The following is an 18,783-nucleotide window of genomic DNA, read 5'->3' on the forward strand; positions in this document are numbered from 1 at the left end:
CACGGAATTCTGTCATCTCCCGGGATTCTACACCCAAACACATTAATGTACAGTGTAAGTAAAGAGGGTGTGGGATAACCAGAAAATAGCCCCCAGACCACACTCGGAGCACTGTGTTTGGATCCCGGGTCTCCACACTACAGTTGGATAGTCAGGCATTACAGAGGAGGGTGCACTTGGGAATGAGAAATTCTAGCATGGAGAAGAGGGGATGAATGGCCTCTTTCAGGATATGAGGAATTCTGGTGGTCTTTCTGTGAAATGATGTCAGTGCTCAGGGGCAGCATTTATTGGGGGATTTGGGAGAATGTTCCACAGCGTTAACCCTCTCTCTGACCTGATTCGATCTGTAATTCCTCTTGTAGATGGTCCTGGAGATGTTACCATTGTTCGCAGTGAGCCACAGGGAGAGGTGAAGGAGGGAGACCGGGTTACCCTGACCTGTAACTCCAGGAGTAATCCAGGAGCTCGCTACACCTGGTATAAGGACAATGTGAACACAGCAGTTAACAAGGGGACAGGGAACATCCTGACCATACGCTCCATCACCCCAACGGAATCTGGAGATTATTACTGCAAAGCGGAAAACGTTATTGGAGAACAAACTTCAAAGAGCTTCAGGATCGAGGTGTTCTGTGAGTGACATTCCCAGGTTGACCTTTTCCCAATGTAAACTCCCCGGTCTCTGTCACGACTCACTGCAAGAGAGCGACTTATCCAAAACTTCACTGTCCCCCGGTCTCTGAACTCACAGCGAGTCCCTTTCCCCAATCACCCTCCTCTGACTCCCTCTCCTGCATCGTTCCCTTGTCCAGCAACACCTCGATTGTAAAATTTCTATTCTTGGCTTTCAACACCCTCCATCACCCCCTCCCTATCTCTGTAACCCCCTCCAGCTTCTACACCCCTCCCTCTCTCTGTTAAACCCTCCAGTCCCAAAACCACCTCCTTACCTCTATAACGATCCCCAGCCCCGAAACCCTCTCCCTGTCTCTGTAACCCCCTCCAGCCAATACACACCCTCCCTCTCTCTGTTACCCCCTCCAGCCCTTACACCCACTCCCTATCTCTGTAACCCCCTCCAGCCCCTACACCCCCTCTCTATCTCTGTAACCCCCTCCAGCCCCTACACCCCCTCCCGATCTCTGTAACCTCCTCCAGCCCCTACAACACCTCCCTATCTCTGTAACCCTCTCCAGCCCCTACACCCCCTCCCTATCTCTGTAACCCCCCACACCCCCCCTCCCTCTCTCTGTTAAACCGTCCAGTCCCTAAACCCCCTCCTTACCTCTATAACGATCCACAGCCCCTACACCCCCTCCCTATCTCTGTTACTCCCTCCAGCCCCTCCACCCCCTCCCTATCTCTGTAACCCCCCTCCAGCCCCTACACCCCCTCCCTATCTCTGTAACCCCCCTCCAGCCCCTACACCCCCTCCCTATCTCTGTAACCCCCTCTAGCCCCTACACCCCCTCCCTATCTCTGTAACCCCCTCTAGCCCCTACACCCCCTCCCTATCTCTATAACCTACTCCAGCCCCTACACCCCCTCCCTATCTCTGTAACCCCCTCTAGCCCCTACACCCCCTCCCTATCTCTATAACCTACTCCAGCCCCTACACCCCCTCCCTATCTCTGTAACCTACTCCAGCCCCTACACCCCCTCCCTATCTCTATAACCTACTCCAGCCCCTACACCCCCTCCCTATCTCTGTAACCCCCTCCAGCCCCTACACCCCCTCCCTATCTCTGTATCCCCCTCCAGGCCCTACACCCCCTTCCCTATCTCTGTAACCCCTCCAGCCCCTACACCCCCTCCCTATCTCTGTAACCCCCTCCAGCCCCTACACCCCCTCCCTATCTCTGTAACCCCCTCCAGCCCGTATACCCCCTCCCTATCTCTGTAACCTCCTCCAGACTCTACACCCCCTCCCAACTCTTTAACCCCCTCCAGCCAGTATACCCCCTCCCTATCTCTGTAACCCCCTCCAGCCCCTACACCCCCTCCCTATCTCTGTAACCCCCTCCAGCCCCTACACCCCTCCCTATCTCTGTAACTCCCTCCAGCCCCTACACCCCCTCCCTATCTCTGTAACCTACTCCAGCCCCTACACCCCCTCCCTATCTCTGTAACCTACTCCAGCCCCTCCACCCTTCCCTATCTCTGTAACCTACTCCAGCCCCTCCACCCTTCCCTATCTCTGTAACCCCCTCCAGCCCCTCCACCCTTCCCTATCTCTGTACCCTACTCCAGCCCCTACATCCCTCTACATGTCTGTAACCCCCTCGAGTCCTGGCCTCTTGAGTATCGCCTGATTCCTGCCCCCGTCGGCTCTGCCTTCAGCTGGCAATGACCCTGAGCTCTTTTTTGTCACTTTTCCTGGTTTCATTTCCGATCAGGGATCTTTCTGGTGTTCCCCCACCCCACCCCTCGGAGACCCCCTGTCTCCTCTGGACCTGGATATGTGTGGGATTCTGAAATCTTGGAATCACGTCTCTCTCTCTCTCTCTCTCTCTCTCCCAACAGATGGACCGAGAAACGTGGAGATTATTTCTGAGGATACAGTGAAGGAGGGGACCGAGATCACGTTAACGTGTCGAGGTGAAGCCAACCCCCCGGTTCATACCTACAGCTGGAGGAAAATGTGCAACGGACAACGGAACAATCTGCGAGAAAATACCGACACGATTAGGATTCAACCCACCAGGGATGATGCATCTTGTAGCTACATCTGTAGAGCACGGAATTCTGTCATCTCCCGGGATTCTACACCCAAACACATTAATGTACAGTGTAAGTAAAGAGGGTGTGGGATAACCAGAAAATAGCCCCCAGACCACACTCGGAGCACTGTGTTTGGATCCCGGGTCTCCACACTACAGTTGGATAGTCAGGCATTACAGAGGAGGGTGCACTTGGGAATGAGAAATTCTAGCATGGAGAAGAGGGGATGAATGGCCTCTTTCAGGATATGAGGAATTCTGGTGGTCTTTCTGTGAAATGATGTCAGTGCTCAGGGGCAGCATTTATTGGGGGATTTGGGTGAATGTTCCACAGCGTTATCCCTCTCTCTGACCTGAATCGAGCTGTAATTCCTCTTGTAGATGGTCCTGGAGATGTTACCATTGTTCGCAGTGAGCCACAGGGAGAGGTGAAGGAGGGAGACCGGGTTACCCTGACCTGTAACTCCGGGAGTAATCCAGGAGCTCGCTACACCTGGTATAAGGACAATGTGGACACAGCCGTTAACAAGGGGACAGGGAACATCCTGACCATACGCTCCATCACCCCAACGGAATCTGGAGATTATTACTGCAAAGCGGCAAACATTATTGGAAAACAAACTTCAAAGAGCTTCAGGATCGAGGTGTTCTGTGAGTGACATTCCCAGGTTGACCTTTTCCCAATGTAAACTCCCCGGTCTCTGTCACTACTCACTGCAAGAGAGCTATTTATCCAAAACTTCACTGTCCCCCGGTCTCTGAACTCACAGCGAGTCCCTTTCCCCAATCACCCTCCTCTGACTCCCTCTCCTGCATCGTTCCCTTGTCCAGCAACACCTCGATTGTAAAATTTCTATTCTTGGCTTTCAACACCCTCCATCACCCCCTCCCTATCTCTGTAACCCCCTCCAGCTTCTACACCCCTCCCTCTCTCTGTTAAACCCTCCAGTCCCAAAACCACCTCCTTACCTCTATAACGATCCCCAGCCCCGAAACCCTCTCCCTGTCTCTGTAACCCCCTCCAGCCAATACACACCCTCCCTCTCTCTGTTACCCCCTCCAGCCCTTACACCCACTCCCTATCTCTGTAACCCCCTCCAGCCCCTACACCCCCTCTCTATCTCTGTAACCCCCTCCAGCCCCTACACCCCCTCCCGATCTCTGTAACCTCCTCCAGCCCCTACAACACCTCCCTATCTCTGTAACCCTCTCCAGCCCCTACACCCCCTCCCTATCTCTGTAACCCCCCACACCCCCCCTCCCTCTCTCTGTTAAACCGTCCAGTCCCTAAACCCCCTCCTTACCTCTATAACGATCCACAGCCCCTACACCCCCTCCCTATCTCTGTTACTCCCTCCAGCCCCTCCACCCCCTCCCTATCTCTGTAACCCCCCTCCAGCCCCTACACCCCCTCCCTATCTCTGTAACCCCCCTCCAGCCCCTACACCCCCTCCCTATCTCTGTAACCCCCTCTAGCCCCTACACCCCCTCCCTATCTCTGTAACCCCCTCTAGCCCCTACACCCCCTCCCTATCTCTATAACCTACTCCAGCCCCTACACCCCCTCCCTATCTCTGTAACCCCCTCTAGCCCCTACACCCCCTCCCTATCTCTATAACCTACTCCAGCCCCTACACCCCCTCCCTATCTCTGTAACCTACTCCAGCCCCTACACCCCCTCCCTATCTCTATAACCTACTCCAGCCCCTACACCCCCTCCCTATCTCTGTAACCCCCTCCAGCCCCTACACCCCCTCCCTATCTCTGTAACCCCCTCCAGCCCCTACACCCCCTTCCCTATCTCTGTAACCCCTCCAGCCCCTACACCCCCTCCCTATCTCTGTAACCCCCTCCAGCCCATACACCCCCCTCCCTATCTCTGTGAACCCCCTCCAGCCCCTACACCCCCTCCCTATCTCTGTAACCCCCTCCAGCCCCTACACCCTCTCCCTATCTCTGTAACCCCCTCCAGCCCCTACACCCCCTTCCTATCTCTGTTACCCCCTCCTTATCTCTCTAACCTCCTCAAGCCCCTCCACCCTTCCCTATCTCTGTAACCCCCTCCAGCCCCTACACCCCCTCCCTATCTCTGTAACCCCCTCCAGCCCCTACACCCCCTCCCTATCTCTGTAACCCCCTCCAGCCCCTACACCCCCTTCCCTATCTCTGTAACCCCTCCAGCCCCTACACCCCCTCCCTATCTCTGTAACCCCCTCCAGCCCATACACCCCCCTCCCTATCTCTGTGAACCCCCTCCAGCCCCTACACCCCCTCCCTATCTCTGTAACCCCCTCCAGCCCCTACACCCTCTCCCTATCTCTGTAACCCCCTCCAGCCCCTACACCCCCTTCCTATCTCTGTTACCCCCTCCTTATCTCTCTAACCTCCTCCAGCCCCTCCACCCTTCCCTATCTCTGTAACCCCCTCCAGCCCCTACACCCCCTCCCTATCTCTGTACCCTACTCCAGCCCCTACACCCTCTCCCTATCTCTGTACCCTACTCCAGCCCCTATACCCCCTCCCTATCTCTGTAACCCCCTCCAGCCCCTACACCCCCTCCCTATCTCTGTAACCCCCTCCAGCCCCTACACCCCTCCCTATCTCTGTCACCTACTCCAGCCCCTACAATCCTCCCTATCTCTGTAACCTACTCCAGCCCCTCCACCCTTCCCTATCTCTGTAACCCCCTCCAGCCCCTCCACTCTTCCCTATCTCTGTACCCTACCCCAGCCCCTACATCCCTCTACATGTCTGTAACCCCCTCGAGTCCTGGCCTCTTGAGTATCGCCTGATTCCTGCCCCCGTCGGCTCTGCCTTCAGCTGGCAATGACCCTGAGCTCTTTTTTGTCACTTTTCCTGGTTTCATTTCCGATCAGGGATCTTTCTGGTGTTCCCCCACCCCACCCCTCGGAGACCCCCTGTCTCCTGTGGACCTGGATATGTGAGGGATTCTGAAATCTTGGAATCACGTCTCTCTCTCTCTCTCTCTCTCCCAACAGATGGACCGAGGAACGTGGAGATTATTTCTGAGGATACAGTGAAGGAGGGGACCGAGATCACGTTAACGTGTCGAGGTGAAGCCAACCCCCCGGTTCATACCTACAGCTGGAGGAAAATGTGCAACGGACAACGGAACAATCTGCGAGAAAATACCGACACGATTAGGATTCAACCCACCAGGGATGATGCATCTTGTAGCTACATCTGTAGAGCACGGAATTCTGTCATCTCCCGGGATTCTACACCCAAACACATTAATGTACAGTGTAAGTAAAGAGGGTGTGGGATAACCAGAAAATAGCCCGCAGACCACACTCGGAGCACTGTGTTTGGATCCCGGGTCTCCACACTACAGTTGGATAGTCAGGCATTACAGAGGAGGGTGCACTTGGGAATGAGAAATTCTAGCATGGAGAAGAGGGGATGAATGGCCTCTTTCAGGATATGAGGAATTCTGGAGGTCTTTCTGTGAAATGATGTCAGTGCTCAGGGGCAGCATTTATTCGGAGATTTGGGAGAATGTTCCACAGCTTTATCCCTCTCCCTGACCTGAATCGAGCTGTAATTCCTCTTGTAGATGGTCCTGGAGATGTTACCATTGTTCGCAGTGAGCCACAGGGAGAGGTGAAGGAGGGAGACCGGGTTACCCTGACCTGTAACTCCAGGAGTAATCCAGGAGCTCGCTACACCTGGTATAAGGACAATGTGAACACAGCAGTTAACAAGGGGACAGGGAACATCCTGACCATTCACTCCATCACCCCAACGGAATCTGGAGATTATTACTGCAAAGCGGAAAACGTTATTGGAAAACAAACTTCAAAGAGCTTCAGGATCGAGGTGCTCTGTGAGTGACATTCCCAGGTTGACCTTTTCCCAATGTAAACTCCCCGGTCTCTGTCACTACTCACTGCATGAGAGCGACTTATCCAAAGTTTCACTGTCCCCCGGTCTCTGAACTCACAGCCACTGCACCCCTTCCCTATCTTTGTAACCCCCTCCAGCCCCTAACCCCCCTCATCTCTTTAACCACCTTCTGCCCCTACACCCCCCACTATCTCTGTAACCCTCTCCAGCCCCTGCACCCCCTCCCAGCTCTGTAACCCCCTCCAAACCCTACACCTCTCCCTATGTCTGTAAACCCCTCAGCCACTGCACCCCCTCCCTGTCTCTTTAACCCCCTCCAGCCCCTACACCCCACTCCCTATCTCTGTAACCCCCTCCAGCTTCTACACCCTCTCCTATCTCTATAACCCCCTCCAGCCCCTACACCCCCTCCCTATCTCTATAACCCCCTCCAGCCTCTACAACCCCCTCCCTATCTCTATAACCCCCTCCAGCCCCTACACCCCCTCCCTTTCTCTGTAACCCCCTCCAGCCCCTACACCCCCTCCCTATCTCTGTCACCCCCTCCAGCTCCTACACCCCCTCCCTATCTCTATAACCCCCTCCAGCCCCTACACCCCCTTCCTGTCTCTGTAACTCCCTCTGGTCCCTACACCCGCTCCCTATCTCTGTAACCCCCTCCAGTCCCTACACTCCTCCCTATATCCATAACATTCTCCAGTACCTACCCCCTCCCTATTTCTGTACCTTCCTATGGTCCCAAAAGCTCTCCCTATCCCTGTTTCATTCTCCAGTCTCGACACCCCTCTCTGTCTCTGTAACCTGCACTGGTCCTTACACCCCTCCCTACTCTGGACCTCCACCAGTCCCTACATCCCTCTCTGTATCTGTAATGCTCCCCATTCCCTATACCCCCTCTTATCCTTGTAACCCCTTCCAGTTTCAGCCTCTTGAGTATTTCCCGATTCACTCTCCCATTTGCAGCCCTGAACTTTGGCAATCTGTCCCTAATTTGTTTTACCTCTCACCCTTTCTCTTCCTTAAAAGCTGAGCCCTTTAATTGAAGAATTGTCAAGTTATCTGCCGTGTGGGATCTGTGACCGATTTTCCTGTTATGTCACCCCTTGCAATGTCTCCCTTTGTGAGGGATGCTCAAGTAATGCTATATCTCACTGAGAGTCTTGTTCCTTTCTGTCAGATTCCCCTCGGAACATGCAGGTGTCAGTCTCTCCATCGGACAGTGCGATACACGAAGGTGACAACATCACTCTGAGCTGCACCAGCGACAGCAACCCCCCAACCAGCTGGTACAAGTGGGAACTGAGACAGGGAGAGGAGGCTGAGTCTCTGGAATCATCTGAGAGAGACCTGACCTTGTACAGAGTCACTCACAAACAGGAGGGTGTGTACTCCTGTGAGGCGGGGAACACAGTCGGTGCCAACAGCTCGGACGGTCGCAGGATAACGTTTGGGAGTAAGTAAGCAGCCCTGATATTGATGTCTGACTCCCTGCCCTCACACTGAGTGTTCAGCACAGCCCTCAGTGTTCACATTGCTCTACTCCCAGGAAGCATGGGCCCTGTGGATATGACCCAATGTAGGCAGAATGATGGAAGTCTTAAGAAGTGCTTCATTTTATGGCCATTTGTCAGACGCCTCAAATGACAGTTGGGAGGTATTGACAGTTTACAGCTTGAGTCACTTCAGCTGAGGAAGGATTTCCTTATCTTAGAGTCAGCACATTGAGGGTTCACCAAATTGAATCCTGGAATGTGGGGCAGAGAAGAGATATAATCAATCAAGAGATACAAGTAACTAATGTTAGAACTCTCACTGATTTTTCATTATTTTTGTTTGTATTGTTTTACCAGTTTTGGTTGGAGTTGTGAATTGGGAAGTATGAGCTGAAAATGAACTGTGGAATTTGGGACAGCTTGTGGTAAAAGGAAGATAGCAGATCAACAAGCATCTGTTTGTTTGTGAGGGCAGGCCTGGAGGCTAATTGCAGGCAGATTCTTGGTTAAAGGAATTCCAACAGACAAAGTGAAGGGTATTGTGTTTAAACAGATAGCAGAAGGTGGCTATTAACAAGGTCTGTATCTGGGAATTGGTTCCAGCAAGTCTGGAAGAGGCCCTATGTTGAAGCAGACAGCAGTTGTTGAATGGTTATTGAGACCTCAGGAAGAGGCGATCAGACTATCAGGGCAGAACTAGAACTGAAGTAATTGTGTGTATTTGCTGTGTAGATGAGTTTGGCTTCTAACAAAGGCAGCATGAAGATTTGAAAGCTCTGTGCCAAATCTGTCACGTTGGCATTTAGAATTCCAAAGAGTAGGAAGTTGCATTAGAAGTATTTCTGCTTTTGCCTGGGTGAACTGAGAAGGTGACCCTAATCAGTGTTTTGAAAAAGCAGCCCCATTCCTACCTGTGAAACAATGCAACATGAAAATGGTTTCAGCAATCTGGCCAATTATGATATTTCTTTTATGTTAGTTTGTCTGTCTATCTGTCTTTTGTGTGAATGGGGTCTGAAACCAAATGTTTCGGGTTTGAAACATAAACATTAGTTAGATTACAGAGAGATCATTTTCTCTTTGCTGAAATTATTGTGTATTTAATAAATAGTGAAGTGTTTTGTTTCAGGTACAAACTGGTTTCTGAAATTTCATTAATTGCAAAGTCTGGGATTGCTTATTCAAACGTCTGGTTAGGAACCATTGAGGTGCTTATTGAGGCCTTCAACAATGTTACTGTGTTGCAAATACAGTAATTCAATGGCTGGTTTAATTTGGTTATTTCACTTTGTGCCATAAAACTGTCATGATACACTGGCACTGGAGCAAAAAGTGTACAAAGTCACCATATCTGGCATGATCCTAGGAACAAAGATATCTAGGCACAAAATCTTAGGTATGAATTAGAAAAATGAAATGTAAGATCAAAAATCAGCATTACAGAACTTCTAAAGCTCGGTGCAGAGGCAGCTTATGAGGAGATGCTGCACTTGCTCTGAATATACTTATAAAAAGCCTTGGGATTTTCCTTGATCCTGTCAGCTAAAGATATTTTATGACTTCCTTTTTAATCTATTCCCTAGCACACTCAATTCCTATTACAGAACCACATTTCATTTTTTTTATATATAAACATGTACCACGACAGCTGGTTATTCACCCTCCCCCTTCAGAATGCCTGGCAGCTACTCTGGAGCTCTGACCAGGAGGATAATATCCCGTTCGAGAGTCCCATTTGTGGACATAGAGAGTTATAGAGTCATATAAGGTCACCCCTCAGCCTCTGACACTCCAGGGAAAACAGCCCCAGCCTGTTTAGCCTCTCCCTAGAGCTCAACTCTCCAATCCTACCAACATCCTTGGAAATCTTTTCTGAACCCTTTTGAGTTTCACAACATCTTTCCGATAGGAAGGAGACCAGAATTGCACCCAATATTCCAACAGCGGCCTAACCAATGTCCTGTACAGCCGCAACGTGACATGTCAACTCCTGTACTCAATACTTTGACCAATAAAAGAAAGCATACCAAATGCCTTCTTCACTATCCTATCTACCTGCGACTCCACTTTCAAGGAGCTATGAACCTGCACTCCAAGGTCTCTTTGTTCAGCAACACTCCCTCGGCCCTTACCATTAAGTGTAAAAGTCCTGCCAAGATTTGCTTTCCCAAAATGCAGCACCTCGCATTTATCTGAATTAAACTCCATCTGCCACTTTTCAGCCCATTGGCCCATCTGGTCCAGATCCTGTTGTAATCTGAGGTAACCCTCTTCACTGTCCAACACACCGCCAATTTTGGTGTCCTCTGCAAACATACTAACTGTACCTCTTATGCTCGCATCCAAATCATTTATGTAAATGACAAAAAGTTGAGGACAAAAAGCACCGATCCTTGTGGCACTCCACTGGTCACAGGCCTCCAGTCTGAAAAACAACCCTCCACCACCATGTCTTCTACATTTGAGCCAGTTCTGTATCCAAATGGCTAGTTTTCCCTTTATTCCACGAGATCTAAACTTGCTAACCAGTCTCCCATGGGGAACTTTGTCAAATGCCTTACTGTAGTCCATGTAGATCACATTTATGTTCTGTCCTCATCAATCTTCTTTGTTACTTCTTCAAAAAACTCAATCAAGTTTGTGAGACATGATTTCCCACGCACAAGTCCATGCTGACTCTCCCTAATCAGTCCTTGCCTTTCCAAATACACGTACATCCTGTCCCTCAGGATTCCCTCCAACAACTTGCCCGCCACTGACGTCAAGCTCACCAGTTTATAGTTCCCTGGCTTGTCTTTACCACCCTTCTTAAACAGTAGCACCACGTTAGCCAACTTCCAGTCTTCCAGCACCTCACCTGTGACTATCAATGATACAAATATCTCAGCAAGAGGCCCAGCAATCACTTCTCCAGCTTCCCACAGAGTTCTGGGGTACACCCGATCAGGTCCTGTGGATTTATCCACTTTTATGCATTTCAAGACATCCAACACTTCCTTTTCTGTAATCTGGACATTTTACAAGATGTCACCATCTGTTTCCCGACAGTCTATGTCTTCCATATCCTTTTCCACAGTAAATACTGATGCAAAATACTCATTTAGTATCCCCCCCCCCATTTTCTGCACCACAGAACTGCCTGTCAGTTCCTCTGACAAACGAGTTCCTCTGTCACTGAAGACCAGCCAGCCTTTTACTTCCTGCAATATGCAGCAGAGCCAGTTGCGACACTGCAAACTTTCCCCTGATAGGCCACCCCCAACAACCGTATCCAGCACGCGGTATCTGTTTGTGAGGGAATAGCCACAGGGGACTTGTGCATGACCTGACCACAGTCTTCCGGTGGTTGCCCCAGACCTTTCTGCCTGTGTAGCTCTTACGTATGGTGTAACAGCTCAGTATATGGACTATCCACAATGTCTTCAGCATCATGGATGCTCCATCATGACTCCATCTGCAGCTGCATCTGCTCCTTGTGCCAAATCAGGAGCTGCAGCTGAATATACTTCTTGAATACATGGTCACCAAGGAGACTGGAAGTGTCTTTGATTTCACACATTCTAGTAGGAGGAGCATTCCGCAGTGCCGAGTTCTCCTTAGCAAGTACAAACAATAAACTAGGAAGAAACTACCCAACCTTACCCATTACTCAACAAATCAGATTTCTTGTGCTTTCTCTATTCCTAAAGAATGACAAGGCACAAGGATAAGGACTTTACATTCTGTCTCCCGACAGGTTTTACTCTGAGCCCCGAAAAGTGGTTCCTAGACAACCAATCCTCTTTCCCTGAGCTAATTGTTAAATTGTGAGGTCACCTCAGGAGACTTGCCTCTGGACAGAGTGAAGACTCCAACCTTTCTGCTCCTCTCCGACTGCTGCTCTGACAAAGCATTGGGCTGGAGGAGGTAACAGAGATAGAGGTGTAAGGGCTGGCAGACCTTACAGAGATAGTGACAATTGTAGGGGCTGGAGGAGGTTACACAAAACAGGAAGGTATGTGCAGTGGGAGGTCGTTACAGAGACAGCGAGGGGGTATAGCGGTTGGAGGGGGTTCCAGAGATAGGGAGGGGGTGTAGGGACTGGAGGGGATTACAGAGATAGGGAGGGAGTGTAGGGGCTGGAGGGGGTTCCAGTGATAGCGAGGGGGTGTAGGAGTGGGAGGGGGTTACAGAGATAGGGAGGGGGGTGTAGGGGCTGGAGGGGATTACAGATATAGGGAGGGGGTGTAGGCTCTCGAGGAGGTTACAGAGACAGGGCAGAGGTCTAGGGACAGGAGGGATTTACACATATAGGGAGGGGATGTAGGGGCTGGAGGAGGTTCCAGGAATAAGAAGGGGGTGTATGGTCTGGAGGAGGTTACAGAAATAAGAAGGGGGTGTCGGGTCTGGAGGAGGTTACAGAAATAAGAAGGGGGTGTAGGGTCTGGAGGAGGTTACAGAAATAAGAAGGGGGTGTAGGGTCTGGAGGAGGTTACAGAAATAAGAAGGGGGTGTAGGGTCTGGAGGAGGTTACAGAAATAAGAAGGGGTGTAGGGTCTGGAGGAGGTTACAGAAATAAGAAGGGGGTGTAGGGTCTGGAGGACGTTACAGAGATAGGGAGGGGGTGTAGCGGGTGAAGGGGTTTACACATATAGGGTAGTGTGTAGCATTTGGAGCATGTTACAGACATAGGGAGGGATGTATGGAAGGAGAGGTGACAGAGATAGGGAGGGAGTTGGTGGGGCTAGAGGAGTCTACAGAGATAAGGAGGTTGTGTCGTAGCAGGAGGAGGTTACAGAGGAAATGATGAGTGAATGGGCTGTGGCATATCACAGAGGTGATGTTGGGTGAGGGGCTGGTTGAGTTTAGAGATTGTGGCAGTTGCTGAATGGGTTGAGGTGACATAGATAGGGAGGGTTCTCACACGCTCACTTGTCGTAGTTCCCTCCAGTCTCTGGGTAATGTCTGGAGCTGTTTATTTAATGGAATCTGAAATTCTGTGCAGTGGTCTGTTGAGATCATGGCTGATTTACACGAGACCAAGATACATTTCACACTCTGTGAACAGCGTTTCCAGATTTCTCTCCAACAATTTACAACAACACAACCCTGTGTGCAAAAACGAGAGAAACATTTGACAGGGAATTAAACAGGACAAACCTGCGCTGTCTCCAATATCCCACAGTTTGATTTGATTCATTCACTAGATTCATTCCTGTAAGTCAGACCTGATAATGTCAGCACTGCCCTTCCCTGACCGACATCAGTGAACCAGATGGGTTTTGCTGATGATCTTCAATGATTTTATGGTTATCATTGGAGCGTGAATTCCAGATTTTTAAATGAATTCATATTCCACGATCAGCTATAATGGATCCAATCTGCAATCTCCAGACAGCACCGCGCTCTCTGGATGATTCCTGTCGAGATATTAACACTAGACCATCGTCTCCCCACTAAAATGGAAGGTCAGAATGGCACTTGCAGCAAGTTCACAGTGAAAAGATCTTGGATACTTTGGTGTCTCTGAGAAACCATTAGTTGCTCAGAAAGACATATTTTATATTTCATCCCAGTTTTTCTGGTTTGGAAGGCAGTTCAGAGACAGTCAAATTGCTGTGGGTCTGGAATCACATGTAGGGTAGGCCGGGTAAAATTTCAGTAGATTCTCATAAGGCCGTAAGTAAACTAGCTGGTTTTTTACAACAATCAGCAATAGTTACATGATCTCAATTAGGCAAACGTTTTAATTACAGATCTTTAATTACATTTAAATTTCACCATCTGTAACAATGTAATGTGAACCAATGTTCCCAGAACCATTAGCTTTGGATTCTGAATTGCTCACCCAGTGACATTCTCACTGCATCACTGCCACATTTGTAATGAAGTGGAGCTTGAGAGAGATTGAACATGGACAGGAAGTGATTAATTCTTTCTCTGTGTTTTCTAGATAGCAGAGGAGAGAGTCTGCATGTGATCCTGATCCTGGGAATACGAGCTGGGATATTCATTGTAGCTGTTGTTCTGACTGTTGCTGGTGTTTGTGTCAGTGAGGGGCAAACAGTTAAAGGAAGCTGAAAGGCTGTTTCAAGCTTTATCAGTGTAACCGAATCCAATGGGATGTTGGGTTAGGTTGTACTGAGTCCAGTTAAGGGCACTGGTACGGATCGTCTGAGATCAATAGAGATCTCAGGTAGCCATTCGGTCCATTGAGCTATGCCAGCTGTCTCTGTACAGTAATCCAGTCAGTGCCATTTCCCCTCTCACTCCTCATTGTTCTGAGAGTTTATTTCCCACAAATATTCATCCAAATTCTGTTTGAAATCAGTGAGCATCTTCCTTTCCATCCCACCTTGTAGACAGTGAAATCCAGATTATTATCACTCACAGTGTATAGCAGTCCTTCTTCACAATCCCTGCTCTGTCTATCCCACCCTGAATCTTCAATATGTCTCCCCTTGTCCTTGTATCATCAGCAAATGGAATAGCTTTCCTTTGTCTCCCTGATCTAAACCTGGCCCCATCTCATCCTCATCAGTCAGATTCACCCCCAGTCACCGTCGCTCTGAGAGAAACAGCCCCAGCTTCCCCAAATGAACCCTGTCACTGAAATCCCTGCTCATTGGAGCTGTTCAGGGAAATCTCTTCCATGTCCTCTCAGACTCTCACATCCTGAAATTTCTGAGACATGGGTTTCAAAGGAATTTTTATACTGAGCTTCAAAATGTTTTAAGATCGAGCTCATTCAGTGTGCTCCCATGAGTAATGACATCACTCCCTCTGACAAAGGACACACCCTCAATGCTGACACTCCAGTTGGATAGTGGTCTTAAAGGAATAACCCTCTAACAAAGTCTCATTCTCCGTCCCTATCACTTTGTGATGATATTATGGCTTTAAGAGATGTATTTTGTCCTGTCTTTGTTTTGAAGAAAGGTTTTAAGGCAGAGGTTTGTTGTCCATTGAAAACCTACAAAACAGCTTAGGTATTTTCAAAGATGGAAGAATTGAAGCAGCCTGAATGGGTGTGATCAAACTCCCACAGAACGAGTATATTAGTTTTAACTTTCAACAGTTATTGCTGAGGTCTCAACAGAGTGTGGAAGCTGTAGGATGTCTCTCCCAGCTCCATTCATTCACTGAATGCCCTCTTGATGTTTTTTCTTCCTGCTGCTGGAATTGCATGTAGACAATCTGTTTTTCTGAACTTACCTTTTGCCAACGGTGTGTTTATGGGGTGTTACAATATTACAACAGTTACTCTTTAGTAGCAAAATAATTTCTTATTCTGTTTAGTTTTGAATAAAGTTATTCTCATTGCCTTTTCCATTTATTGTCTTTTAACTATAGTGTATGAATAAAGTGTGTTTTGCTTCAAATCTGGTCGTTTGACGGATCAAACTGTGTCCGGAACACAATGCCTTGCATGTACCTTTACAAGAAGAAAAAGTGAGGGTTAGGCTGTGTTCTGGATTTTTTGTGGGGGTTTACTCTGGTCCATAGCAGACTGGGGATTCTCATCAGGATCAAAATCTCTAATTCCACTTTGAGTCAGGATTATTGTTCTCAACGATAGCGAATGGTAAGTGTTTGTGTCTTTTTTGGGGTGTTGAATTTGATTAATTTAAACAGGATGGACCTTGTTTTAATAATGGCTCTTTCAGTCACTGAGAGTTTCTTAGGGGTGGAGAAAGTTGCTTTGGCAGTTTTACAAAAAGTGAGCAAGGAAAACCATTTGGAATTGGCAAACCAGCTGGAGTTGGGGTTGGCTGTGTCTGTGAGGAAAGGGGAGATATGTGTGGCAATCACGCAGCATTTACAATTGCCAGGAATGCCATCAGAATCTTTGGAAATAGCTAAAATGTAATTGCAAATGAAGCAGTGTGGGTTAGAGGCAAAAGAAAAGGAAAGATAGCACTGACAGAACAAAAATGAAGAGAGAATGAAATGAGACAGCTTGAATTATGATTAAAAGCAGCAGAAAAAGAAAAAGAGAAGAAATCCCTAGGAGAAGAAAGTGTGTGGGAGAGAGACAGAGAAGAAAGACTGAAGGAGAGAGAGAAGAATCGGAAAAAGAGGTAAGACTTGAACTTCAGAGGTTGGAACTGAAAACCCAAAGTTAAGTTAAAATGTAGGAGGTCGAGGTGAAAGTCGGAATAATGATGAGGGCGGTGACGGAGAGCAATCCCATCTGAGTTAAAGGCCTGGTGGGATCTGTTTAAATATGTTCAAGCATCACCAACGTTCAACAAGATGGATCGAGAAGCCTTTTTCATTCCATTTGAGAAAATAGCGAAATATATGAAATGGCCAGTGACCATGTGGGTATTGTTGATTTAACCAAAGTTGGTATGTGGAGCCAGTGAAGTATTTGCATTGCTAACACAGGAGGTACCTGGTGAGGGTAATGAGGTGAAAAATGCCACCTTCAATGCATATGAACGAAGACCAGAAGCTGACATAAGCGTTTCAGGAGAGGGATCCTGGTCAAACATACATTGAATTCGAAAGGATCAAACACCGTAATTTTGATAGAGGGAGAAAAGCATTGAAAATATATCAAACATATGATGCTCTGAGAGGGATGATTATTTTGGAGGAGTTCAAAGAATCACTTCCTGAAGCCCTGAGAACTGACGTGGAAAAGCAGATATTTAAAACTGTTAGATTAACTGCTGAACTGGCAGGTCATTATGAATTGATTCATAAATCAAAATTTGACTTCCGACATCAATCTCAATCTGTGAAGGATAGTAATTGGGGAAAAAGAGAAATCCTCAAGTGGTAAGGGAAAGGAGATCTCATTGAAGATAGTAAAGGTAGTTTACCAGAGGGTGAAAAGGAACCCCATGATAGGGGAAAGAGGAGTAAAAATGCTCCAGTGTTTTCACTGTAATAAAGTAGGCGCCACATCAAGTCACAATACTGCTGGTATAGGAGAAGCACTTTGGGAAGACAGGTGTGGGAAAACAGGATAAACCAGTGAATATTGTTATTGTGGGAAAGGAAAGTGCAGTGAAAGCTAAAAAAAAAGCTGTGAAAGAACGCACAATCCAATCAGAGGTTGGTTGAGAAGAGAATGCCAGATCTCTTTATAAAGAATTTACTTGTGAGGGTAAGGTTGACTCATGTATGGCAGCAGGAGCAGGTAAAAAAATTAACATTTTCGGTGATATGGGAGGAAGTCAATTTTTGATAGGGAGAGATGAGGAGATATGTGTTCACAAGGCATATTGCCAGGAAAAGTAATTATACGTGGAATTCATGATGAGAAATGCAGTGTTTCATGGTTTGAAGTGAGGTTAGAAAGTCCAGGAAAAAGTGGCAAAGTGGTGGTAGGAGTAATCGAGAAATTCTCAGTTCCAGGAATGCAATTTATCCTTGGTCATGATACAGCTGGATCACAGGTGAGAGTGATACCTACAGCAGTTGAAAAGCCGGTGGAATATCAGGCAACTGAGGTATACCGGGAAGGATATCCTGGGATTTTTCCTGACTGTATGGTAAGACAGTCACAAAACAACAGGTGGAATCAGGAGGAGAAATCAAAACATGAAGACAAGGAAGTTGAGGTTCAATTATCAAAGCCTATGTCTGATTCAATGGTTGAGAACAAACAGGAACAGGTGGAAGATGAAGTGAATATCTTTAGTTCAGAGAAAGTAAATGAATTACAACAGGAAGATGAAAAACTAAAGCAGCTGTATCAAAATACATATGTAGAAGGAGAATCTGTGTGTATCCCAGAATGTTAGGACCATAACAATGACTTCTTGATGAGGAAATGGAGACCATCGCATATTCAGGCGGAAGGGAAGTGGACAGAAGTCCATCAGATTGTATTACCAGTGGGTTAAAGAAAGGAGGTGTTGTGGGTAGCACATGAATTACCAGGAGGAAGTCACATGGGAGTTAGGACATCACAAGCCAAAATACAGAAACATTTTTGTTGGCCTAGACTGCATAAGGATGTAATCAGTTTTGCCAAGCATGTCATGGGTGCCAGGAAAACCTCAAGCAGTAATAAAACCAGCACCCTTGATGCCCATTCCCATGTTTGAGGAACCTTTTATATTGGTTCCATAGGACCCCAACTTTAAACATAGAATGGGCATCAGTGTTTATTCACCATAATGAATGAGTTTACTCGATTTATCAGATGTAATTCCATTAAGTAGTATCACAGTTAAAGGATTGTGGAAGAGTTACTCAAATTCTTTACGAGATATGGACTACCCACTGAGATATAATCAGGGTCACATTTACATCCAAAGCATTCAAGGATGTTATGGATAGAATCATAGAGATGTACAGCACAGAAACAGATTCTTCAGTCCAAATCGTCCATTCTGACCAGATATCCTAACCTAATCTAGTCATATTTGCCAGCACTTGGCCCATATCCCTCTAAACACTTCCTGTTCATATACCCCACCAAATGCCTTTTAAAACTTCCAATTTTACCAGCCTCCATGACTTCCTCCAGCAGCTCGTTCCATACATGCACCACCCTCTGCATGAAAAAGTTGCTCTTTAGGCTCCTTTTATATCTTTCCCCTCTCACCCTAAGCCAATGCCCTCTAGTTCTGGACTCTCCCATTTCAGGGAAAAGACCTTGTCTATTTATCCTATCCATGTCCTTCATAATTTTATAAACCTCTATAATGTCACCCCTCAGCATCTGACACTCCAAGGAAAACAACCTCAGTCTATTCAGC

The 18,783-nt window shown here is 47.8% G+C and overlaps 1 protein-coding gene across 1 annotated transcript in view; it reads left to right on the forward strand.

The window, feature by feature from the left end:
- Window positions 1–14,226, forward strand: part of LOC140458748 (B-cell receptor CD22-like) — a 44,326-nt gene extending 30,100 nt beyond the window's left edge. The window contains exons 10-13 of the mRNA XM_072553407.1: window positions 5,723–5,989; window positions 6,301–6,570; window positions 7,768–8,043; window positions 14,016–14,226. Coding sequence (XP_072409508.1) covers window positions 5,723–5,989; window positions 6,301–6,570; window positions 7,768–8,043; window positions 14,016–14,143 — 941 coding nt within the window. The 3' untranslated portion in view covers window positions 14,144–14,226. The remainder of the gene's footprint in view (window positions 1–5,722; window positions 5,990–6,300; window positions 6,571–7,767; window positions 8,044–14,015) is intronic.
- Window positions 14,227–18,783: the final 4,557 nt, after the last annotated feature.

This window comes from Chiloscyllium punctatum, chromosome 34 (genome assembly GCF_047496795.1).
Source record: "Chiloscyllium punctatum isolate Juve2018m chromosome 34, sChiPun1.3, whole genome shotgun sequence".
Classification (NCBI taxonomy): domain Eukaryota; kingdom Metazoa; phylum Chordata; class Chondrichthyes; order Orectolobiformes; family Hemiscylliidae; genus Chiloscyllium; species Chiloscyllium punctatum.